This window comes from Platalea leucorodia (assembly GCF_965183815.1).
Source record: "Platalea leucorodia genome assembly, chromosome: W".
NCBI classification, from domain to species: Eukaryota; Metazoa; Chordata; class Aves; order Pelecaniformes; family Threskiornithidae; genus Platalea; species Platalea leucorodia.
The window spans coordinates 25,863,871-25,890,948 of NC_138859.1; the positions used below are offsets into that span (position 1 = coordinate 25,863,871).

At 41.1% G+C, this 27,078-nt stretch overlaps 1 protein-coding gene across 1 annotated transcript; it reads right to left on the minus strand.

Moving 5' to 3' along the window:
• Positions 1–2,481: 2,481 nt before the first annotated feature.
• Positions 2,482–27,078, minus strand: LOC309601920 (elongation factor 2-like; the record flags this gene model as incomplete). The annotated part of the gene is given in 15 exon segments (XM_082335179.1): positions 2,482–2,699; positions 5,007–5,139; positions 6,455–6,637; positions 7,021–7,374; positions 7,819–7,923; positions 8,439–8,697; positions 8,951–9,146; positions 10,504–10,684; positions 17,989–18,094; positions 19,065–19,246; positions 20,532–20,743; positions 21,189–21,370; positions 22,057–22,244; positions 22,248–22,271; positions 26,908–27,078. Coding segments are annotated over 15 exon segments (2,694 nt in total).

Below are 27,078 nucleotides of genomic sequence, written 5' to 3' on the forward strand. Positions count from 1 at the left end.
CTTACTCCTCTGATGAATCTGCTCTTTGTTGTGTGTGTACAGTGTCTCCCCACACACCTCTAAGGATAACCTCAGCAGTACTGTATGTGGAAGAGGTTACAGACCAGGAAAATCAAGTCATTTCCATAGAGCTGGAATAATTGTATTGTCTATATATATTGACATAGTAGCTTTTCCAAGTGTTGTGCTTCTATTGAGTAACTGTATTTGAGATTATTCCTTCCCTAATTACCAGCTTTCACTTTTTCCTAATTTTGTGTTCCTTTTTTTCTTATTTCTTTAGTCAGATGTTTGGTGCTTTTTGCCTTCCATTACTGTTACAGTATTTGAATGAAGTACATGGATAAGAAATATTGAAGCAGGATGTATTGTAACTCGTCTGCCCTGTACTCCCACCTTTAATGCTGCATTACTATTTCTCATTGCCTTTTTTGTATGATCTTTCACAGCAGTCTTCAATTCACATGTTAGTCTTAATATTGCATCCAATCTTTCTTTTCCTTTCCTTATTTGTTGAAATTTTTGTACCTGTTAAATCATGCTAAAAACTGATCCTTATTTCTAATAAAGCCGTGCTACTAATGAAGTTTTTTTCCTAATGGCCTGCAGCAGTTCAGTGCTTTCTGCATCACAATCGCACAGTGACTTGAACTATAAATAGAGTGTGGAGAGAGGTTCTGGAGTCATTCTGAATAAAGCATTTAAAACTGGTATCTGTTGCTGAAGATGCTGTTTGTACTCTTAATGCCAAACTGAAGTGTGACTTGGGCAATTGCTGAACTGGCTGAAGGGATGTAAACATCTCACATGTACATCAGAAAAGTTAAGTAAGGGTCAGTACCATTTTTTAGGACATGCTCTAAACCATTCATGGTATTATAAAATATGGCTGGAATTTTGTTAAGTTAATTATTGTTAGTAGTTATTATTATTATTATTGTTGTTGTTATTATTATCAGGGCTGAGGTAGGGTTGTGTTCTCCCACTGTTTTGGGCAGGAGTTTTGCAGCTGCATTTAGCTTTAAACCTAGACCCATGACAGCAATGTCAAATGTAGACTTAAGGCATTTGAGCCTTACCCATTTAGGAGAGAGCTAGATTGTCAGAGGCTGTGGTGTGAGGTAAGCGTTCAGGTGAACGATGTCATTTTCCTGCAATGCTGATGTACACACAGTAGGTAATTACTAGGCTTGTGTAATGCCTAAATCCTTTAATTCTCACTTGATGATATGCATCAAGAGGTTGGAGTACTGCAGTGCAGTCATGTCACCCATTTGATATGCCTTCTTCCAGAAGATGACAAAGAATTTACTTAAGCAGTAGTGGGTGGAGAGGGGACTGGGGGTTGCAACTTAATCAAGGCCTGTACCACTCTAGCCCTGCTCTAAGCAAACCTGTCCATTGTAGCTGGATGAATTTTTGGTTTATTTTTCCTTCAACAAGTTCTAAAATGCATGGGAATGTCTATCCAAGAACTTTTAACACAAGAAAAATCTTGAAGAAAAAGTTAGATGACTTCTTACCTCTTTGTTTTCACTATGGAAGTATCTGGTTACTGCTTTGAGTGGACTATATCAAATATACTTTCAAACCAACTGCAGAAGGAAAGTAAAGCTCATGAGACTAATACAAAGTCCCTCTACTGCACAGATAACCAGCATGCAATGAAAGCTGTGCTGCAAGAGCTAGGCCCTTTTTTTCCCCACCCTCCCATTTGCTACATCTTTTTCTGCATTTTCTGGAAGCGAGCTAGCTGCTAAAATACTAGTTACAGAAAGGCTATACCTATACACTTGAAGACTTTTAGCCTGAGCTGGCTTTCAATTTTCATACTTCCAGGTTGGATAAAGCTGTCTGAAACAGTTGTGAGCCATGTAGGCAGGACTTTGCTGCCCAATGATACAGCACCAGCCCCAGGAGGTTCTGTGCCTGTCTGGCAGCAAGAATTCAGGCATTTCCAACATTAGTGGGGATTTTCTGTATCTGCCTTTAAATCTAGGTGCTGGATGCTAGAAAGCTTACCTGTAACTGCAAGCCTTTCACTATCAGTCTTCAAGAGCACAGAGGATTCAAATTTGGAAATGAAAGAATGCATCTTCTGGCAGAGAGGACAAAACCTGACAATTCAACAAGAATTTCTGCAAGAGCAACAATGAGGGGAGCTGCTTCCTAGGTTAAAAGACAATTGTGAATTAGGCAAACTGTAAAGAACACCATTAGTCCTAGGCAACTGATTTTTTTTTTTTTTTTAATGTGTATTTTTGACACAGGCATCAGTGACCACAGACAAGATACAGGCAACAACAATCTCATAAGTCAAATTAGCATACCATTTTTATTTCTTTTTTTTAAGTAAGTAGGTGATCATGCCATCATCACAACATGTTAACACTGTGTGTGTATTCAATGTGACACTCAAAACTTTCCATTTCCTTCCTGGTTTTATGAGGAAACAGTATCAGGACAAAACTGGGCAGTGCATCACACAACATGAAACAGAAGTGATTGTAACTTATCTAGGAAGTTATCCAGAGGTGGAATACTCTCCTTCAGGCCTTTACATTTACATGTTTCAGCCACAACTTGCCAAGGACAAGAATTTGTATCGTAAGGATCTCCAGGCAAAATCTGCCAGTGATCAAAGACAAACTGTGGAAAAGCCTGGCCACCAGTGTTGGATCTCAAGTCAGCAGTAAAACCTAGTGGGAAGGAAAAAATAAAAATGAAAAAGGGATGAGCCAGCTACAGGAAAAAATAAAACTGGTTTATTGTGAATTTCTGCATAGACAAAACCCTAAAAACACTCTTCTGGAACCTGGGTAGGTACAGTACTGTTAGGAACCTGCTACTTTGGAGGTAAATTTTTTTCAAGCAGGTAAAAATGAGGCCAACTCCAAAAAAACTACAGAAAGATCTCGTGTGACCATGTAAATTGGCAATAAAAAGGCAAACAAAATTCAATTTAGATAGATAGAAAAGTATATGGGGAAAATGATGTTTCATATGTCTCAGGACCTGAACCACTATACTACCACTCAGTTTGAGATATTAGGGTTATGGTAAATAGTACAGAAGTGTTAGTTCAGTATTTAGAAGCGGTCAAAATGAGAAATCAAGTGCTAATGCCTATTAGGAAAGGAACAGAAAACAAAACATTATGTCCAGTGAAAGCCTGCACCTTTATTATAGAGTTGTGCAGTTGTGGTTCCTTTAGTATAAAAGCAGTTACTGCAGAAAAGGTTCAGAGAAGGGGAATACAGATGACCAAAGCCCTGAACTGGCTTCCACACAAAGAAACACACTTAGCAAGTTCAGACTCTTCACATGGAAAGAGCAACAATGTGGCAGGAAGGATATAGAGGGCTAAAAATTAAGCAACATGGATAAAGATCAAAATGAGCTCATGCTCATTTTGATACAAAGGAAGCATCAGTTGAAGCTAGCAGGAGCCAGGTTCAAGAGACAAATAAGGAGGCAGTTCTTCACATGTCTAGATCGATGGAAGTCCTTGTTAGTGCTGTGGATGCTGACATTTTACACTGAGGTGGAGACTGAGTAACTTCATAAAGAAATCCATCAAGGGTTACTAAATTGATCTAGAAACCACTTCTGCCCCAGAAGGCCTCCGAAAGTGGTTATAAAAAAGCAACTGGGGAAGTAAGTTTTACACCTGCTTACCTTGTTCTTTCTCTTCCCTAAGCGCTCACTTTCAGTCACTGTCATGAACAAAATGCTGGGCTAACTCGACATTTCATCTGACAGTATAGGAACTTTACATTTAACTAAAGATATATAGGTGTTTCCTTTGCTATTTCCTCATCTTCATAGCATTGTCATCCCCTTCTCCCAAGTGTTCAGTCCCGTGAAGAGCTGCTGCCTGTAAACTGAGACTTTGCTATTGTAGAACCACTTCTAAGCACTAGTTTATAGGAATACTGATCTTTCCCCACATCTTTAGATCGCTGTTTTAGCAAAAGTCAACAGCAGCTTTGGCAAGGAACCAGAGAGGCAGTTTTGCAGAATATGGATGTTAACGTGCTATATAAGTTGAGACTGAGAGCCCAGCGTAACACACATCCTACCAAGTCTAAGCTTACACTTCTTTTTGTTTTTCCATGTTTGGAAAATGGGTCTCTCTATGAAATTGTTTTAAGCTCTATGGAAACTTGGAGAAGGGAAAAAAAAAAATACTCAAAACCCAGCCATGCACACACATGTGTAAATTGTTCTTTTAAGGAGTTAAATTGCCAGTTTAGACTTTAAAAATTAAGCATCTCTTATTTCATCACTGATTATTTAGCAGTTACCACACTAATGTACTTTGACAAAGCAGCCCCCTCCAAAATAAAACATGACATTTCTTACAGTTTTACTGCGTAAGGAGTTCCAAATGCACCCCATGAAACTGGTAAACTTTCTGTCACAATGTCACAGGATACTCTTGAAGTGCATTTTTAAACAGGGAGGAGGGAAATGGGACACACAAACCAACCACAATACCAAAGGAAGGGCTCTGTACCATGCTGAAAAGTTGAAGTGTCAGGGGCAGCATAAGAAAGATCAGATGATTATTATTTTAAAGGTAGTCTTAAGATTGGCAAGAGGGTGTAATGCCATTTAAGCTACTCAGGCTGGCACTCTGTCCTTCTTTTAAAGATTCAAATCAGTACCAGATTTTCTAGCCTGCTGCTGCTGAGGACCAATTCTTTCTTCCAGGCTTGCTTCAAAGGAAGACCTTGCTTTAAAATGATGGAAACCGAATCTGGTGTACACTGAAAAGTCTTAACATGCAGAAGCTGACACATCTTTTTGGCACCCTCTGCTAGCACGAAAGCCCAACGGAGTAGGCTGCTAGAAAAAGGAGTAAACTATTTGTTCTGAACTGAAGATGCAAAGGGACAACAGGAAGAAGCTTGGAGCTAATAAAATGGGAATTCTTAAGTCCCTTTCATCCTGCAGAGGTCTTTCTTTAATTGCATGTGGGTAACAAAAAAGCGTTATCTTACCAAATGACTCATTTACAGGTAGGTACGCCTTGACCACAAACATTGGAGTTCCTGCCACTTGGGATTCTTCAAAAACATGTCCCCTTTTCTTGTTCAGCACACCATAAATCCCACCAACCACTTGTTCTGGGCACCATAAAAAAAAAAATTCTATCAAGTTACGTAAAAGGAGGAGATCACCAGTTATTAAAACACAGCCAGGCAGCATTAGACAATCCCTCTAGACAGCTCTTGATGTTTTTCTCATGATGGCTCCTCACTCAGAAGAATTTCTCTCGTGTGTAAGAAGTGGCTTCACTCTCACTTACAAGACAACTTTCAGAAGCTCCGCCTGCCTTCTCTGCCTCACATGACTGAAGTTTCCAATTACTGTATATACTGACTGTACCATATTGTAGTTTACATACACAAAGCGAGGCAAAAAGTGCATATACTCAGTGAATTACCTTCAGCAATCTTTGGGCAGAAGAAAGCAGAGTCCTCTAGTGCTTTGTAATAAATGCATTTACTACAGGATGCAAATTTTATGCAAACAGGATCTCACCGTACCTTATCTTAGAACTTACAACATGGCTGACAAACACTCTGATAAAACCTGTGCTTAAAACACATTTGCTTAGAAACATACCACTAAGGCTGCAAAACTCCCCTGCTTTGTCACAATAGATCTCACAAGTCATCGAGGGGAAAAAATTCTCTATTTTGCTGTTTTGTCCTTATTTACACTCATCTTCTTCAGCCCTCATGGGTAAGACATTTTTTAAGCAACTGAGCTTGTAGATTTCCTGTCCACCACCCAGCACCACAGTCTGGAATTAATTTTTAAATCTTCCAATTACTTTTAAGACAGTTAAGACAAATTGGTATGTGAATAGCTGTACTCGGTGATAAATAAATACTTCTGGCATGGAATATATTTTCCAGGCTCTTTCATGGAAGAATTTAATTTACCAAGAAAATCCAGTTATTCAAAGGACAGAAGTTAATGTTTAAACAGCTCAAAAAAAGCTTATTAAAAAAAATAAAAAAAAAATCCTTGCTGCTCTTTCTGGTTATTTAGGATACCCATTGTTTGTTCTCCTGAATGTTTACAGTGACAGAAAGAAAGGGAAAAAGAAAAAACCCAAATCATAACTTCCCCAAAAGTACTAGCAATTCATAAAGAACAGCATAATTCACCTTCCCACCTACATTTTGCTGTTTCCATTTAACCTTTTTTCTAACTTTGGAATGAAAAACCTGTCCTCAAACAAAGTTTGCATCACTGATCTAAAGGACATAAAACAGCGCTATCATGGTTTCTCAAAAGAGAATGTGGAAACAAGATTATAGATCCATTGCATCTCTGTTGTTGGCAGTGTTAGGTTTATGATTGGACTCGATGATCTTAAGGGTCTTTTCCAACCTAAATGATTCTATGAGCTCAAATACAATACCCTGTTGCATACCTGTATTTCTACCAGATAGATGGGCTCCATAAGCCTCAGTTGTGCCATAAGAGTAGAGGCATACAGAACCCTCCTTACAGTAGGAATGATTTGCCCACCACCACAGTTAATAGCATCAGCATGCAGAGTGACATCATGGATATCAAAATGAACACCTCTCATGTTATCCTCACACAAGACACCCTGCAGTATTAAAAGAGGAAAAACAAAGGTGTGATACTACTCAGGAGTTTCTAAGATATGAACCTTCACTTAGCAGGATTCTGACCTAAGTCACTCATGCTGATGCTGACCAGTTATATTCGGACCAAGGCAGCGTACACTATACACACAACAAAGTCCTGCTAGGAAGGACTCAAATGCTCCTCTAGCATTTGAGAACTCACACTTAGAACAAACATTAAAATACCCACAGACAATGTGTTCATTACATAGGTTGAGTGACATACATTCTTCAGTGGGGACAAATTCCAACTAGCCCACTACCCTGTTCTTATCAGTTATTGACAGTTTCTAAATATTTCAGTAACACAAGATACAAATACAACATACAGAACTACACTTACCTCTTTCATAGCCCACTGGAAACCAGCAACAACACTGTCTTTGATTTCATTTAGATACTGGACACCTTTCGTGATGTCAACTAAGGTATTTGGACTGGTACCATCAGGTCCAAAGCACCAAATCTTACGAGCCTCAGACACATCCCACTCATATTTCTCTGCTAGGTAATGCACACACTGTTTCAGTTCTTGACGGGAACTGACTTCCCCTTTGTCTATGTCCTCTACCAGGCCATCAGGAAAGGGCCGAGCCTTCATATACAGCCTGTTGTGTTTGTTGGGAGATTTGGATAAGCACACCTGGCTTGACTCTTCACCAACTGTCTCATGGTAAGATACAACTGGATCCGATTTCTATCAAGTAGATCAAAGACAAAAATTTCCCAAGTACAAAGCTGATCATTTCCACATACCAATCAAATGCCATTCAATAAACTGCGGCTTCTCCTCCTAAGGCAGTGTGTTAATGCCAGGTTCACTCAGTCATCCAGGCATGCTCTGCTAGCTTCATCAAGAGAAACAACATTTTCAGTAGCACATCTATGGTTACCATCATTGTTCAAGTTAGTTTTCCTGTTCACCGGATTTTCTTCACATCTCTGTCTTAATTCTAAGCTCTTTCAATGAACTAATAAATAATTCCTTTTATTACTTAATTGGTTGGTCTCCTAAAAAGCTTCAAATTGCTTTAAGGAAGTTGCTCTAAGGAAACCACCACTAGCAGATTAAAATGATATTTTCAAAGGTTAATATTTAGTCATACTCCATACACTGCAGTCCACAAAAATTCTTGAATACCTTAATTTGAATACAAGCATGATCTTCCGAATCTTTAAGGCAAATTTCTAGATGCAGCTCCCCTGCTCCAGCAATGATGTGTTCACCAGACTCTTCAATAATACACTAGAAGAGGAAATAGTAGGGAGTAAACATTTTAAGAACGTATTAGTATTACCAGAAATACACACAGATTAAATCAGAAAAATGTCAGATCCCAAAACTGCTCAACTCCAAGTATTCAAAAATTTAACAAATTATCATCTCTATACTGTTTCCATGAGTGCTCCAGAATGAATCTCCTCACCAGCAAAACTGGGTACTCTCGCATTAAACATAGTTCCTGTCCTACTGAGGTATTTGAGCATTTAAAAAAAGTGTAAGGAAAAGTACTGCTCAAAAACCCAACATGAATTGCTGCAGAGGTTATGTTTTTCCTCGGGATCTTCCTATTCAAATGCTGACTGAACGTATCCCTATTTATCTTGTGTTAGCTCTTACAATCACAACTGAAAACTGTTTTGAGCCTGCAGCCATGCCATTAGATCACATAAAGAGCTCTCTGTGAATAAAGTCAAATGCTTTGGGTATTGCACTGCAAACCAGTAGCTCTAAAGCTAAAACTTACAGCTAACACTCACCTGAACCATAGGTTCAGACTTGGCCAGACGCTTTAGACCTTCAACTAGTTTTGGTAGATCAGCATAGGTTTTTGCTTCAACAGCAACACGTACAACTGGACTAACACTAAATTTCATCACTCTCATGTTGTGGGCATATTCAAAGGTGGTAATGGTATCCGCCTTCACCAAAAACTGGTCAACACCAACTAGACCGACGATGTTGCCACAAGGTACATCCTCAATGGGCTCAACATAACGACCCATCATCAAAATGGTTCTACAAAGACAGAGGATGAGCAACAATCGTCAAATACTTCTTTTATCCCCAGTATTTCCAAAAAGCTAAGCCTTTTCACACAAAGGAAAATTGCTTATTATTTGCCTATAATCCCTCTGGATTACTGATTTTATTAAACAGGAAAAGACGACTCTTATAAAGAAATATAATCTTCATTTCATTAGGATTCCAAAAACTAACATTTGTTTTTGCATGGATTGCTATTCAAAAGAAATATACTATTTCCATCTACCTTTGAATGAGTTTTCGGTAAAGATCTTCCTTTTTGCCAGGTATGTAGTTTGGTCCCATGATTTGAACTTTCTGTCCAGTAGAAACAATACCAGAGAAGACTCGCCCAAAAGCATAGAAACACCCCTTATCAGATGTAGGGATCATTTTGGAAATATACATCATCAGAGGGCCTTTGGGATCACAGTTTTTGACACCTGCAATAAAATATGTATCTGCATCAGACACATGTTCTGTGAGACTTCAAAACTATATACACATATACTATATACATATATATACAGAACTATATACATATGATTCCCAAAATTCAGTGAACCTTATTAACAGCTCCTCTACTTTTCAGTTAGTAAAGGACAAATGTGTGTGGACAGATGAATTGTAGCTATCAAAGATTCTTTATTAAGGTAATGAATCATCACGACTGTTGTTTCCTTCAATACTGAGACCTCTGTTAGTACTTATTCCCTGCTTGCCCAAGCTTCCCTCTTCTGGTAGCAGGTTCCATGATGTCACTAAATCTCTACTAATATGACCTAGTCCCAGGAAAAGTTTTGAATAGGGGGATTTAAAGATCCCCTGTAATCCATTAGAATCCAGAAAACAAAATACAGTGCTAGAAGTTTGCATCCTCAGTGATCATATGGATGATACGGTCAGAAGCAGGACCTCTAACCAGAAGTCCTGTTCTGGTTTTGCGAGAAAGAGTTAACAGTTTATTAGAGGATTAAACACATGTGCCATCACAGATAAGCTGCTCTGCTGCTAATACTGGACTTGAAAATTACTTCAAATACAATTTATTTATTTCAACGTTTGTGGATTTCTGAGGGAAATGACAAATCTACACAAATCCAAAAAATGCAGATCCTCTTGAAAATACTCAAGTTGATAATCATATTACAGGTGATCATATTACAGAAGTATTCTTCAAAACTTAACTCCTTCCTATCAATGTCAGACCAACAGCCCTATATCAGATTCAGCTATTTGCTCTTTATCTAGTCATGATCTCAGCTATACCTTCAGACAACTGGGAGATGGTTCCATTTTTTACCAGATTTTTGTCCCCCACCTTTAAGGTTGAGAGTGAATCAGAGAACAGTAACATGTCAGCTACCAGGGGACATGTTAGAAGTGTTTGAAAGTAAAGTATCTTGTTATGATTCTGACTCTGACTGAGGAGAAATCATAGGATTCACTAGGAGACCATAATCAAAGCTGCAGAGAGAATGAGGGTAATGAACTTGCTGCTCCATCCATCTCTTACAGTATATCCAAAGGCTGGTACAAAACATATTCATGCTCATCTCAACCACATGTTCTCCGAATCTAAAATAAATACAATGCAGTTTCACACATATCAGCATCCAGCATATAAGGACATAAAGCAAGTTTTATGTGTAGTACCCCAAGGTTTTTCCTTTGCTTTCTTACTTTTTGTAATACCCTGCTCAACAGGGTCCCAAATTAGTAATCATCATTATAACACAGAAATTTAATCCAAATCCATTTTAGGCAGTTTTACTCATCTGTGCACTAGGGGTGCTGTACTTTTGACAGTTCCTGGTAAGCTAGGAGATTTTTTTTTTTCCCCCATAGCAGCTTCATCATCAGGTGGCCCCTCATAAAGAAGTTCATAGCAGTATTTTTGTGCTGTTACAGGGGAAGGTAGGTGAATGGTAATCATCTGAAGCAAGGCATCTCCAGCAGGCAGCCAGTGGCGCATCACGGCCTACAGATCCAAAATTCACATTGTAATTAAAACTTGTTTCAACAAACATAATAACCAACACCCAAATAAATCTTTTGGATAGCATGTAGAAGGCTACACCTAGGGATGCAATGTAAAAAGTCATGACAGCTGTTTATAATTTCCCTATGACTACTTAAATCTTGTTAAATACTATGAGTAAAATACTTATCTAGAATAAGCAATTTGAACATAACTGTATGTTTGAATTACTGAAAACCAGCACTCCTTGCATTCTTTTTTTCCTTGGGCTAGTGACTTACATTTCAACAGAAAGGTTAGGATTCTTGGATTATATTAAGCTCCTGAAATAAAACCCGAATGTTCTTCTCTGCTGACAACAGATTACAATAGTAGAAAGAAAAAGGTCCATAAATAGTCACATTTTATGGCTGTATCTTCAATATATGGAAGATAAAAGTAAAACCAAATGTTTTATTAAATCTCTGGCCATTTGCCACAGTGATGTGGTTGGATTTCCCTTCACCAGTAATTATTTCAACAAGTTCCCACATGTATCCCCTGGGCCCCCTTTTCATGTGGGTTTTAACATACCTGAGAAGTACACGAGTTCGCACAGGAACTGGACATTTTCTTAAATTCTCTGCTCTTAACATTCAATGCTGCATAGAAAGTGATCACGTGCTTTCCGACATTACTCTTCAAAAGGTTGACTGGAATTCAGCACTGTTCTTGAATATAATGGAATTTGTGAGAGCCAACCAGAAACCATGTTTCTGATTACACAGCCACAGCATACATGTGCAGCAACAGGCACTTTCTATTAGCACTGCATTTACACCTTGGGAAGAGGGAGGGAGGCAGTACTGGTAGTTTTTTCATGTATGAAAAAAATTTTCTCCCTTTTCTCAAATCAAAACAGGTATGTCTTTTGTATGCTACAACACACTTAAGTCCTGTTATATCTCTAGCAAATTCAGTGCAATATATTATGAAGCACCTTATTTCAAATCATGACGTTCCTGACGCACAAATTAACAACTGACCAGATGTTGTGGTTTAACCCCAGCCAGCAACTAAGCACCACACAGCCGCTCGCTCACTCCCCCCTTGGTGGGATGGGGGAGAGAAGCAGAAGAGTAAAAGTGAGAAAACTCATGGGTTGAGATAAAGACAGTCTAATAGGTAAAGCAAAAGCCACGTGCACAAGCAAAGCAAAGCAAGGAATTCATTCACTACTTCCCATCGGCAGGCAGGTGTTCAGCCATCCCCAGGAAAGCAGGGCTCCATCATGTGTAACGGTTACTTGGGAAGACAAACGCCATCACGCCCAATGTCCCCCCCTTCCTCCTTCTTCCCCCAGCTTATATACTGAGCATGATGTCATATGGTATGGAATAGCCCTTGGGCCAGTCTGGGTCAGCTGTCCTGGCTGTGCTCCCTCCCAGCTTCTTGGGCACCTGGCAGAGCATGGGAAGCTGAAAAGTCCTTGACCAGTGTGAGCGCCACTTAGCAACTACTTAGCATTACTTAGCAAGAACCAAAGCATCAGTGTATCAATCATCGACATTATTCTCATCCTAAACCCAAAACACAGCCCCATACCGGCTACCAAGAAAAAAATTAACTCTATCCCAGCTGAAACCAGGACAGTATCCACCCCTTATTCCATAACATTTACGTCATGCCCAGGTCCCACGTTATCCAACACATCCTCATTAACCACCACCCCCCCTTCCTTTCCTTTGATACAATACACGGGTATCATTCCCTTAGTCTATGGGCTATCCTTCTAAAACATTGGTTGAGTTCATTTAGTTTATGACTTTGGGATTCATCTGTCATAACGGTCTTTCTGGGCAGGAGAGGTAGTGTGCGGTGTTGGATTGTAGCATGCTGAAGCCAGTTCTGGTTCCATCACCTCTGCACTTTGCTCGGTTTCCTCAAAGTTCATTCTTCATTAATTTGGGTGATTCTTACTGTATACTGTTGATATGGCACATAGCAACCATAGAAGTGATGACATCCAGTATTATATAGAAACAAACATTATACAATTCAGTTCATTGGCTATTTTCACCCAAAATCAAATCCCCTTGAGGTACACATCGGACTTCCCCATCCTCCCACATCACCCACCAAGTGCACCCAGGTCCTGGAGCAAAAGCAATCCCACGAATGGGTTTACCTTTGCCTAAGGCGGGAATAACCCAGACTGTCTTCCCCGTCATATTTTTTATGTGCACCACAGGGACTTTATCCCCTTCTACAGTACGTAAAAGTTCTGATTGGGCAAGGCCAGCTCGATCAGCAGATCCCCTGGTGTTGACTAAGCAGGTGGCCTTTGCTAAATGTGTATCCCAATGTTTGAATGTCCCAGCACCCATTGGTGCATGATAGGGGATGCGATATACCCACTCAATGCCATGCTCTTTGGCCCAGGTGTCTATGAGGCTGTTTCGGAAATGAGTCCCGTTGTCCGACTCAATTCTTTCTGGGGTGCCATGTCGCCATAGGACTTGCTTTTCAAGACCCAGGATAGTGTTCCGGGCAGTGGCATGGGGCACGGGATATGTTTCCAGCCATCCGGTGGTTGCTTCCACCATTGTAAGCACATGGCGCTTGCCTTGGTGGGTTTGTGGGAGTGTGATATAATCAATCTGCCAGGCCTCCCCATATTTATATTTCAGCCATCGTCCTCCATACCAGAGAGGCTTGAACCACTTGGCTTGCTTGATTGCAGCGCGTGTTTCGCATTCATGGATAACCATGGACACTATTGCACAGGTTAAGTCCACCCCTCGATCACAAGCCCATCTATATGTTGCATCTCTTCCTTGATGGCCTGAGGTGTCATGGGCCCACTGAGCTAGGAATAATTCACCCTTATGTTGCCAGTCCAGATCCACTTGAGCCACTTCAATCTTAGCAGCCTGATCCACCTGCTGATTGTTTTGATGTTCTTCAGCGGCCCGACTCTTGGGTACATGAGCATCTGTGTGATGTACTTTTACAACCAGGTTCTCTATCCGGGCAGCAATATCTTGCCACAATGTGGCAGGCCAGATAGGTTTGCCTCTGCGCTGCCAGTTGCTCTGCTTCCATTGCTGGAACCACCCCCACAGGGCATTTGCCACCGTCCATGAGTCAGTACAGAGATAGAGCATTGGCCACTTTTCTCGTTCAGCAATATCTAAAGCCAGCTGGATGGCTTTCACCTCTGCAAACTGACTCGATTCACCTTCTCCTTCAGCAGTTTCTGCAACTTGTCGTGCAGGACTCCATACAGCAGCTTTCCACCTCCGATGCTTCCCCACAAGACGACAGGACCCATCAGTGAACAGGGCATATTGCTTCTCATTTTCTGGCAGTTTATGATACGGTAGGGCCTCCTCAGCATGCATCACCTCCTCCTCTGGCGATATTCCGAAATCTTTGCCTTCTGGCCAGTCCATGATCACTCCCAAGATTCCTGGACGACTGGGGTTTCCTATTCGAGCCCATTGTGTGATGAATGCGACCCACTTTTACTCCATGTAGCATCAGTGGCATGATGTGTACGGGGGACCCTCCCTTTGAACATCCAGCCCAGCCCCGGCAGTCAGGGTGCTAGGAGGAGCTGTGCTTCAGTACCAGCCACTTCTGAAGCAGCTCGAACCCCTTCATAGGCTGCCAATATCTCTTTTTCAGTTGGAGTATAGCGGGCTTTGGATCCTCTGTATCCCCGACTCCAAAACCCCAGGGGTCAACCTCGAGTCTCCCCTGGTGCTTTCTGCCAGAGGCTCCAGGTAGGGCCGTCCTCCCCAGCTGCAGTGTAGAGCACATTTTTTACATCTTGTCCTGCCCGGACTGGCCCAAGGGCGACTGCATGAACTGTCTCCCATTTAATTTGTTCAAAGGCTTGTCGTTGCTCAGGGCCCCATTTGAAATCGTTCTTCTTCTGGGTCACTTGATAGAGAGGGCTTACGATCAGACTGTAATTTGGAATATGCATTCTCCAAAAACCCACAACGCCCAAGAAAGCCTGTGTTTCCTTTTTGCTGGTTGGTGGGGACATGGCTGTTATTTTGTTGTTTACATCCATTGGGATCTGACGACGCCCATCTTGCCATTTTATTCCTAAAAACTGGATCTCCTGTGCAGGTCCTTTGTTTTATGGCAAAGCCAGCCTCCAGAAGGATTTGGACTATTTGCTTCCCTTTCTCAAATACTTCTGCTGCTGTGTTGCCCCACACAATGATGTCATCACTGTATTGCAGGTGTTCCGGAGCCCCACCCTGTTCCAATGCAGCCTGGATCAGTCCATGGCAAATGGTGGGGCTGTGCTTCCACCCCTGGGGCAGTTGATTCCAGGTGTACTGGACGCCCCTCCAAGTGAAAGCAAACTGTGGCCTGCACTCTGCCACCAAAGGGATTGAGAAAAACGCATTAGCGATGTCAATGGTGGCATACCACTTGGCTGCCTTTGACTCCAGTTCGTATTGAAGTTCTAGCATGTCCGGCACGGCAGCACTCAGTGGTGGCGTGACTTTGTTCAGGCCCCAGTAGTCTACTGTTAGTCTCCACTCTCCATTAGACTTTCACACTGGCCATATGGGACTGTTAAAAGGTGAGCGAGTCTTGCTGATCACTCCTTGGCTCTCCAGTCGACGAATCACCTTCTGGATGGGAATCAGGGAGTCTCTGTTGGTGCGATATTGCTGCCAGTGCACCGTTGTGGTAGCGATTGGCACCTGTTGTTCTTTGACCCTCAGCAACCCCACAACAGAAGGGTCCTTTGAGAGACCAGGCAGGGTAGACAGACAGCTGTTTAATTTCCTCCATCTCCAAGGCAGCTATACCAAAAGCCCACCGGTACCCTTTTGGGTCCTTGAAATACCCTCTCCTGAGGTAGTCTGTGCCAAGGATGCACGGGGCCTCTGGGCCAGTCACAATGGGGTGCTTCTACCACTCCTTCCCGGTTAAGGTCACTTCAGCCTCCAATACAGTCAGCTCTTGGCATCCCCCTGTCACTCCAGAAATACAGATGGGTTCTGCCCCTTCATAGCTTGATGGCATGAGGGTACACTGTGCACCGGTGTCCACTAGAGCCTTATAGTCCTGTGGGGCTGATGTGCCAGGCCATCGAATCCACACAGTCCAGTACACCCGGTTGTCCCTTTCCTCCACGTGGCTGGAGGCAGGGCCCCTCTAGTCCTGGTCATAGCATTTATTACTCACTTCTTGTAAATGCCAATCAAAAGTATCTTTATTAAGATTGGAAGCAAAATCAGCCCTTCTGCTCTGTCTGGGGACCTGCTCACTGGAAACTGGAGCTGCAACTCTCCTGGGAGAACCCCCTTTTGTAGTTGTTTTTCCTTGAGACTCACGTACCCGTGCCTCTAGGGTCAAGGTAGATTCTCCATCCCACTTCCTCATGTCCTCTCCGTGGTCACGCAGATAAAACCACAGGGTGGCCTGCGGTGTGTATCCACTATATCTTCTCTCTTGAGCAGAGGGACCCTGACTCCTAATGGCTGAGATACTGCTTCGTACAGGTGAGGAGTAGGATATATCCTCTTCGAGTTGCTGGACCTTCTGGGACAGTTTCTCCACAACTGAGATGCAGGCCTGTAGGTAGGAAGAGAGACTTTCTTTGTATTGTTGGAGTTGGCCAGCCATTTTGTCATGGTTTAACCCCAGCCAGCAATTAAGCACCACGCAGCCGCTCACTCACTCCCCCCTTGGCAGGATGGGGGAGAGAACCAGAAAGGTAAGAGTGAGAAAACTTGTGGGTTCAGATAAGAACAGTTTAATAATTGAAGTAAAATAAAATAGAACAGTTAAATAGGCAAAGCAAAAACCATGTACACAAACAAAGCGAAACAGGGAATTCATTCAGTACTTCCCATTGATACAAAAATTCACGGATGCTTCTCCTCACAGTCTGAATCCCCCCCAAGGGAGAAACGGAGTATTCAGAGAGTCCCTGAAATGAAACTCAATAGCAACGAAGTTACTATTAAGCAGGTATTCTTTATTGCAGCGCTGGGCAGCACTGGGGATTCTCCACCATAAGTGCTCCACCGATCTGGTAGACTTTCGGAGATTATATACTATAAAGTCCTACATATTCACAGGATTTCCGAGAAATCATTTACATAAACATGAGATTTCCTGGAACTTATTAACATATGCAAATGTCCGATCCACATGCACAGTCGTCTCCCGTGGTGGTCTTCAGGTGGTCTTTGGGGGTCTTCAGATGAAGGCTCGTAGTCGTCTTCACTGTGTTCGCTGTTTGACCTTTGCTTCTGCGCAAACTCAGTCCTAGGATCACATAAAGGGTGCCCTTCAAGGCTGTGGTCATTCTTTTGTGACCTCCTATCTTCCATGTATTTGTTCTCCCAAGGCCCAGTTGTCTGAGATGGGATTATCCTGGAGCCCCCTTATCTTACAACCATTCTAACTACTCCCTAAATCACAAAGGCCTTTCTTTTGTTTAGTTAAGTGACTAAGATATTTAAATATACTCCTTGCCCCTAGGCTTTCAGGAGGCATTTTGATGCAGTGGCTTTGTCCATCTTGGCTTTAACCCTTTCACCATCGGCAGGCAGGTGTTCAGCCATCTCCAGGAAAGCAGGGCTCCATCACGCTTAACGGTTACTTGGGAAGACGAACACCATCACGCCCAATGTCTCCCCCCCCTTCCTTCTTCTTCCCCCAGCTCATATACTGAGCATGATGTCATGTGGTATGGAATAGCCCTTGGGCCAGTCTGGGTCAGCTGTCCTGGCTGTGCCCCCTCCCAGCTTCTTGTGCACCCGGCAGAGCATGGGAAGCTGAAAAGTCCTTGGCCAGTGTGAGCGCCACTTAGCACCTATTTAGCAACAGCTTAGCACTACTTAGCAAGAACCAAAGCATCAGTGTATCAATCATCGACATTATTCTCATCCTAAACCCAAAACACAGCCCCATACCGACTACCAAGATGAAAATTAACTCTATCCCAGCTGAAACCAGGACAATCATATAGTTCAAGATTCACAAATTATATCAAGTGTTTCTAATTCCAAAGGAAATTCCAAATTCCTATCAGGAGAGGTTCACACACAAGACAAATCTTTAATCTAAAGGTATGCAGAATATTTTATTTCAGTGAACAGACCATTTAGATTTGCTGTCTTCTACTTCTGTCCCACCTTTTGCACATTGTTCTTACACTGCAGAATTTTTCTATTGTCTACAGAAAGTATAGACCTACTTTATAAAAGAGACGGCTAAACTAAAAAAAAAAGTCTCCCCTTGCACCCTTGCAATCAAATCAAGACAAAATATTGCTTTACCTTAAAGACAGGATCCAGAACTAGCTGGCAAAATGTCCTTGGCAACTTCTTTCCATCTGGGCTAGTGGCTAATTTGCTGAATTTTCCACTTGCTGGATCAAAATATCTGAAGATGTTTATTTTTACTCATCCAGTTTGAACTTGAGGAGTATCCACTTTTCCTGCAAATTTCCGCTTAGTTATTTTTAAAAGAAAACTTTGTAAAGTTTCACATTTAAGCAGAGATTAAAATAGCAGAAGAGTGGCTAATCCTTATTTGAATGTAGCAATAACTGTTGGATGTTTGGGGAGGCAAAGGATGGCTTTTTGTTTGTTTAGGTTTTGGAGGTTTTTTACTAGACTTAAAAACACTGACTTCAACGTGCATTTTTAGGCTTTTACAGGGAACTAGGCACTGTAAGCAAACCTGTTGCCAAGAGTTCTCTTACTCTGCCCTGTTGTCTATAACTGTCTTTTGAAGCCTTGCTAAAATCATTTAAGTACTATACAAGATAAATCTCGGAGTACCCTATGAGCTAAATGAGTCTAAGTAGGTTAATTTATTATAAGGCATCAGAAGACAAGCAAATATATTGAGCTTTCACACATGTATAAAGCATTCAGTTAACAGCAAGTTGTGTACACATCTAATAGGAAAATAACTCCATCGGTTATGAGATACAATTTAAGGTTCATTAAATTCACATAAATACTCATTGGTATCAAAAGACTGGATTTGGTCCATAATCTTGTATTGTGTATTAATTTTACCTATGCAGTTCAATAAAAGCATTTATGTTCTGAAGTTCTCAGAGTGACTCTTCTCTCTGCTCTTATGGAGCAGGTTATCAGAACTCACCATAGAAGGCACATACAGCATATCTGCATTACAAGCAATTGCCTTTCTCAGATACATAAATATTTTTGTTGTAAGAAAGAGTTACTAACTCATGTCTCTAGCTTTCTAAGCTGCCTATGAAAGCTCAGTTTTACAGAAGCACAAACTCAACGTGCACTGGCATGCATCATCCTTAGAGCATCACTGTAGTATCTAAGAAATGCATCTACATTCATTCCATGTATACTGTGTTACTTACTTATCACTCCAGAGTTTTTTCATCATATCTTCCACTTTCTTTGAACATTCAACTGGAGGGAGTTGTGCTTTTTCACCTTTGGCAGCAAATTTGGTTACATACATCTCAGCAAACTGCTTCAGAGTAAATGCCCAGCCATGCAGACCAGAGCCAAACCCAACAGTACCGATAACTGGATCAACCTTTAAAAGGAGGAAAAAAGTGAATGCATTTCACAAAACACTGATTTGAAATGTATGAATTGATTTCAATGACAGGTAGGATCAGTAAAGATGCCAAATATTTTTTGAAACATAGAACAAGGAAATATTTCCCCTAAAATGGGTCTATTGAATATTACTTTGAAGCAAGAACCTTACTTTGTCCCACACAGTGGAAATATTTATAAAAAAGGCTAAAATAAAAACTTCAGAAATATATTTGTAAAGTGCTAAGTAGGATTTGGAGAATTATGACTTTGTAAAGAGTATTAACTGAATTGTTAGTGAACTTTCTCTGGAAATTAAAATATAGGTGGCTCATTCCTGCCACACAGATAAAACTGGTCTGACCCAAGAATGGCTGAGATTCATGGAATATAAGAATCAGAATACAATCCTAGCTGAGAGTCCTTTGTTGCAATAACTAGATTAAGCTGCAGTCAATTTTAGCCATAAAACAAACTAGTACAGGACGATCGCATTTAAACAAAGGAAACTGGGTCTGAAATATCTGGTGAGAAGGTCTGTCTTGTAGCTATTTGGTGGAAAAAATAATATCTGAAGCAGCCTGATTCTGACAATTCCTTACTCTAACAGCTAGACCACCAGAGAAGGCTTGCAGTTGACTTCGGTTTTTTATTTTATAATTCTCAGCTGCAATATAGGAAATACTATTTGTCTTTCTAGTTTCAAACCATCCTTCCAGAAATATCCAGCATATTATGATATAATTACTGGTAGAATAACAGAGACCTACATCTTCAGATCAGAAAAGAGCAAATTAAATGTCTTATCAATCAGGAATAGCAGAAAGGCCATGTTTCTTGTCGTGTAAATGACATTAGCTTTCTGTGCCGGACTTTGCCGCTTATCTTCTGGCTTCTGGTCCTTTGCCTTAAATTTCTAACCATAGCTTCCCTTCAGCAGTTTGCCCCAGGCAGATGTCTGACATTTGATGTTTAAATGACACTGAGCAACTGGCTTGAGGATACACATTTTGTTAGTGAGAAAGTATCACTAGAGGATGATCTGCTTTGTGAATTCTCTACTCTCTCCTAGTTGCTTTCACTCCCCAGTTGGTTGGTCTGAAATAATATCCCCAAAAGAAAAAGTATGAAACAGTGGGGGTGGAAGGGGACTGAAGAGCAGCTCCTTCAGGTTGGCCAGAGATCTGAACTGCCATAAATGTATGCAATTGTTTCATATCAAGGCTGGTATTCTCCAAAATAGGATTTCAACCACAGCAAAGTTGTAAAGTTTTCTTTACCATAATATTACCCATTGGTCCAGTTTCACCCTCTCTGTAGGTGGAAGTGATGACACTGACATTTTCCACAATACACTGAAATGTCTGGTAAAGTTCCTCAGGCTCCAGCTGCAATTCCAGCAAAGCACAATCCATTTTGTTCATCATCAGTAGTGGTTTGATATGTTCTGCAATAGCCTGCCGCAGAACAGTCTCTGTCTGTACACAACCCCCTTAAAAAAATATAAGCACAATTAAAACATGCATTGTATATATGAGCAAGATCTCTAATCCACTTTGTACAGTGGTGACTGTATTCAAACTAGGAATTTGGTGATAGTCTCAGTGCTCCTTAAAACCGTCATTACTCAGTTGCATGTATCGCTCCATTTTCTAACTGAAGGAGAAGGATGACAGGCAGCTCCACTCCCTAGGATTTTACTGAAATATTGACTTTATTTCCTCAGTTACTCTACATTCAACCCACAAGCTGGATACAAAGTAGATATCCTCCAAGATACAGGAAAGGCCATGGGCTAAGACTGCAAATCAGAATTCATACCATTAGAATTTAAACTTTCAGAGAAAGAAGCTTCTTCCATCAATCATGATTTATTTTTCTTAAGAGGAAGAAAATAAAATACACTGAGGTCTTTCTAATTAGAAGAGCATGCTTACCTGAAACACAGTCAACCACAACAAGGGCACCATCAGTGACACGGAGAGCTGCTGTAACTTCAGAGGAGAAATCAACATGTCCAGGGGAGTCAATTAAGTTAATAAGAAAACCTGAACCATCCCTACACTGTTTGATGAAGGCCAAGTCATTGTCTGAGAGTTCATAATACATAGAAATTGCCCTGTAAGAGAAGACAATTCATTTTAATGATTTAATAATGTTTCATAATTTGCTGATTTTAAAATTTGCATTGGTCAGGCAACTCTACCTGCTCTATTACAGTGACAATATTTCTTGATATGCTTAAAGGAAAAGCCACAAGAAGACTTCAATATTTCAATTTCTAAAGTTCTCAGGATCTAAAATTCTGCTTTGGGTGTAATTAATTTTTATTCTTATTCAAAATCAACACCTCAAGATAGTAGTCACAGCATAATATCACTGTCAGACACTTGTAGAGTCATGCTCCAAATCACTTTACAACTTGTTAACTTTGCAGTTGCAGACATTAAAGACAGGTAATAATAACAAGACACAGCCCACCATAGTGGCTTGGAGGAACAGGGTATTAGTCTGTAAGCAATCCCATAAAAATGAAGGTTACTACTAAGAATCTTTCTGAAAGCATCTTTCTTCATAGCGAGAAGCAGGTAAGAAAGGGCACTAGATATCACTTATAAGCTCTACTCCAATATTGCCCAGATCGCACTCTGAAGACTGAACTTCTGTTCTGTAATGCACAGCTTGATTCACATGTCAACTTAAAAAACATCTGACAAGATGCAAGGCTTTGAGCAGACCATTTTTCTGTCTTCAGACTAAAATGAAAGGGAAAAAAAAAAAAGATAGATACAAATGAATTCTTACGTAGACTTGATTGTGATACATCTTTTTTGCTCATCTTTCTGTATGTCTGTGAATCGCATTTCTCCTGCTCTGGCTGAAGTAATGATGCCCGCTTTACACTCCAAGGAGTCTGTCAAGGTTGATTTGCCATGATCAACATGAGCAATCACAGACATATTCCTAATATTGGACTTCTTGCCCATGATTGCTCAGATCTGGTCTACTGTGAAATTTACCTGGATAGAGGAGAGGAAAAAACAAAAACAAAAAAACCCCAGCTATTGCTTCCTTTTAAAGTATACAAATGTTTATGTGAAATTTTAAACTTTTGCTATTTCTTATTAAATTCACAATCTAAAGAAGAAATGAGGCTGTTCATACTTTTAAGCTTAGTATTACAAACAGTTGTTCACATTTTGGCATGTTTTCATAAGTACAAAAAGTGAAGGCATAACTTAAAATACAGCTCAGATTTCATATCGCAAAATGTCAACTACCACAAAAATGAAGAATCCACCTGCAGAGACAGAACAGCTCATCCCTGCCAAATGTTACAGGAGGGTTAGTACACACAACTGCAAGCTGCAGCTCCCATCAGAGCTTCCACACACATCCTTCTCCTTCTCCTCCCACCACTGCCCCTCACTTTGCCAAGTCTTCCTCCCACACCTGCTCTCTATCTCCCAGGGCTTTTCAGGAGAGCCACTCTTCCTGGTTTTGAGAAGAGCTGGGTCTTCTCCTTTTGTAGCCAATATACCAGCTCTAGAAACTGGTGGTCCAGCTCAGTCAAAAAACTCTTTAAAGACTTTAATTAGCCAAGTGCAAAATTTTTAGAGCCTCTCTCACAAATGATATCCCAGAAAGAAATTTTTTCTTATTTCCATAATTCTTCTATCTCTTGCTAAGAACAATTCCCCTCCTTCAATTTGCAGAAAAAAACCCTTGACCCTCAGAAGCCCTGGTAATTATCTATCAAACACATGACAACTTAGCAAAGGAAGATGAGATCTTACTAATCTCGACCTGTCTCATTCTGTAATGAGAGTCACCTGTAGGTCACAGGAGTGCAGTTAACATGGTTATTCTTGCAAATCCCTTTAATGCATGAAGTGCTTCATAGGGACATGGGAAAAGACAGAATTGGGAAGAAATAACGATGGGGAATATTAAACAAGCAAACACAAAAATCACATACCACATCAGTAGTTCATACTAGTTGCTTAAGTGAAGAAAAATATACCATAAAAAACACTTAAATAGGTTTCTCATCTGTTTGAGTTGCAAATGACACAGAAATAATGAAACATGCATTCCTATTGCTACACCAACAAAGGTTTCTAACACAGTCTGGGTCTTAATGAGTGCATCTGAACACAGGGAACCTGTCTTCTTGCAAGGATAAGATATTAATTAAAAAAGCCCCACAGCCCAGCTCAAAATATAATTATATGTAGGAGACAAAACATTTTTTTTTTTTACATGAACAGATACACTTCTGATATATATCTTATTACTGCATATTCTCATACTAATTTTGGATCTTCAGTTCAACTTTTTCATTATACATTTTCTCAAGAAAATGGTTCTTATTAAAAAAAGGAATACTTCTAATTAAAATAGCCAAGTTCTTTTTAGAGATGAGAAATATCCAAACTAAGAAGCAGCAGCCTGGCCTCTTCCTCCCAAAATGTATTATTTCCCCACTCTCCCCTACATTTATAGTTTCTTTCCTACCTCAAAGTCTGCAATGGAGAAAACAACCAACCCACCCCCTTTTTTTTTCTGCTAAAGAAAATTTAGTACAAACAAGAAATTTTTTTAGACTATACTTACAGTTTTGTCAGTGATCCACCTCAAATGAAGGCACTTCATTTCTGAATTTGTTCTGTTAGGTTATTCTTCAGTTTAATAAAAACCAATTATATTTCTTTTCTAGAACGTTCTAGGGTGTCCTGGCATCCAGTGTCTCACTCACAGCAAAATTTTACATACTTCTTCTGAGACCTTGAAATATTTTTCTTCTCTTTCTTTTCCATTTAGAGAAAACAGCACCACTACTTTTCTTTTCTACTTTTATCATTTTTCCTGTTTTTAAATTGTGCTGTGCTAAAAAAAAAATCAGTACTCTTAATGAGAATTAAGTATAGTGCTAGAGCTGTGCTATATACACTTATTTCATAATGTAAATAAATACTTAAGTGTTGAGAAGTATACCTACGTGCTCTTTGTATTTGCTAATTATACACTTTCTTAATGGAACAAGTGAAATTTACTTCTGATAAATGTTTAGCTAGCACAGATATCACATTTTGAACTGAAACTTGTATTTTTTCCATTGTCTCCAAGTTTCCAATACATTTATATACATAGGCTACATTGTAGTTTTCTTTTGGGGCAAGGAGCAGAGATAACCATAACAGTTTATTTCTTCCTCATATTTTAAGCATACAGATCTCCTACACGTGTCCATTTACGTTAATTCTAAATGTAAACTTCATGCACATGTTCCTCCGACAGGACTGGATGTTCTCCTATGGACTGTTGAAGCTATTCATATAATCTGAGAAAGGATGGTATTGGAGCTGTAAAAACCTTGATTTGTGCCTAAAAACAACGGAGCCTTACTCTCCAGCTGGGATAATTATGTCCCACTGTTACAACAGTAGAGTGAAAACAGATACATGGAGTGACCATTATACAAGACAGGGATGTAAAATGTTAGTTTTATGGATTTAGTTGCTTAGTGTTTCAAGAAGTCATTAATATATTACTATCATTTTGTGGTGGAGCTGGAGCAACTTGGGTTTGAGATGGAAAAGAATTTCTGCTAATTAGCTTGTTAATAAAATATAGTATATTAGAAAAGATAAAGAGCTCAATTCAAGCATTAATATTAATGTCTTACCAGGCCATCTGGCAGGAACTTCAGGATTATGTATTAATAAATGCTATCCACTTCCAAACGTTTTATTTACCACTTCATTTACACAAATGCCAAAACAGAGTTTACCACATGTGCTGTTCTATAAGAGAGAGGCACTGGCATCAGATTTTTTTTGGTCATAAATACAACTGGAAACACAAAGCCAGATTAAAAATTAATAGTAATTTTAATTTTAAATGTTTTTCATTAAAGAGCTGTTACAGAGTTTCTGTTCTGCTGTAACAGACAGCAACCGGATCAAAGTTATCTTGCTATGAAATGCTTGCTGCAGAGGGGTTAAGGTCTTCTGTGTGCAACAGCAAGCAAAAAGCAAAGGAGATGAAAGCAGTATTTGTAGAATGCTTTATTACAAGCAGAACATCACTTTTGCCAAAACCCTCAAGTTTTGTGGCCACTACAGCCAGACAACGACCTTGCTCCTTTTAACTACTGCATTACATCATTTGGGTAGCCCACACTGCAGCGTTGCTTACCCCTGGCTATCAGTAACGCCTCCAGAGTAGACTGCCTTCCTCTTCTGCAGGGCATCTCTTTCTCTTAAAGATGTTCAAATTCTTATTGTAACAAACCATACATAGCTTCAATTCAGAAATACATATTCTAAAAACAAAGAAAAATGGAAACACTTATTGAAGCTGACATAGATAACTAGAATGTCCATTTCAGTAAACAATAATACTTATACAATGAAAGATTACAAGAATTAAAAAAAAAAAAAAGGGTTCCAATAGCATTAATCAAGAAATGCAAAGATGTACAAGCATCTGTTTATCACAAACAGGCTGGTAAATTCTGATTCACTAGAATAAAGTGAGACTCAAAACAGGTGAAATGCATTACCAGAACTGCAGTGATTTAAAATAATGGGGCAGGCTTGCTAAGGGGAAAAATAAATTAAAAACAAAACAACACAACCTACCCTGCAGTGTTTCTAACAGATTGATTTCCCCTGAGAAAATGCTGCTGATCTGATTCAGGTTAGACCATCCTTCCTCAAGATCAATGCAGTGCAGCCCTGTATAATACATATATTCACACACATGCATAGCCTTTTCCAAGCCTCATTAGAAGCAATGCTTTTATCTCCTATCCTTATAAACACTGATGATCAGGATTTAACCCCAAAGCTTACACTTGAACTCACTACGCATGTTGGTGGGCAGAACGTACAGAAACATTCAAATCTGTGACCTATACTGACAAAGTGTACTCCCCATACCTGCAAGAGAAAGGGGGGGGGGGGGGGGGGGGCGGGGGCGGCGGCGGCGGCGGCGGCCGCCACCTCCCTGCCCATACACCTGGCACCCTTCTAATAAAAGAGCACGGGGGGGATAAAAACAAATAAATAAGCTCAGCGATGGCTAAGTCCTACAGCCAGGCAAAAAGGGATGCGGCCAGGGCCATCTCAGCACTACCAGGCACCTCCGCCTCCCCGGACTCCTGTCAGCACCGGGAGGGCTGAGAGAGAATAAGGAGAAACTCCTGAAAAGTATTATGCTCTGGCGAGGGCCAGCTGGGCTGCTCCGATCCGCCACCCATTTCCCAGCCCGCTGCGCCTGACAGGCAGCGCTATGACAGGCACGGTGAGAAAGATAGCCGCCGCGCCCCCCATCCCTGGCAGCTGCCCTCTTGTTAAGGCGCGGCCAGAGCCCGGCTGGCTCAGAGCACCGCTGGAGGTCGGTAGCTTGGCCGCTCCCTGGGCGGCACCGCGCCTGGCCTGGCCTGGCCTTCTCCCCGCGGGAGCACTCACCATTGTGGCGGATGGCTCCGGATCCCACCCGCCTCAGCCGGGCTGCGGGAGGCGGGAACGAGCCGAGATCAGCTGTTGCCGGGCTTGAGCATTCCCCCCCCCCCGGCTCCCCCCACCGAGCGCTCCTCAGCTTGGCCGACGCCCGTGGTGTGCTGAGGGGCGGACGGTCTCCCCTCACGGTGGCGGGGCCGAGGGGGTCCCTGCCCCGCTTGTCCACCGCCTGCTCCCGATGTGACCCTTCCCCGGAGGTGAGCTGGCCGCTCCCGCTGCGAGCCTCCCGGCCGCTCCTCCCCGGAGCTCTTTCCCAACGGTGGCCCGGACCCCTAACGCCGTTATGACACCCAGCCAT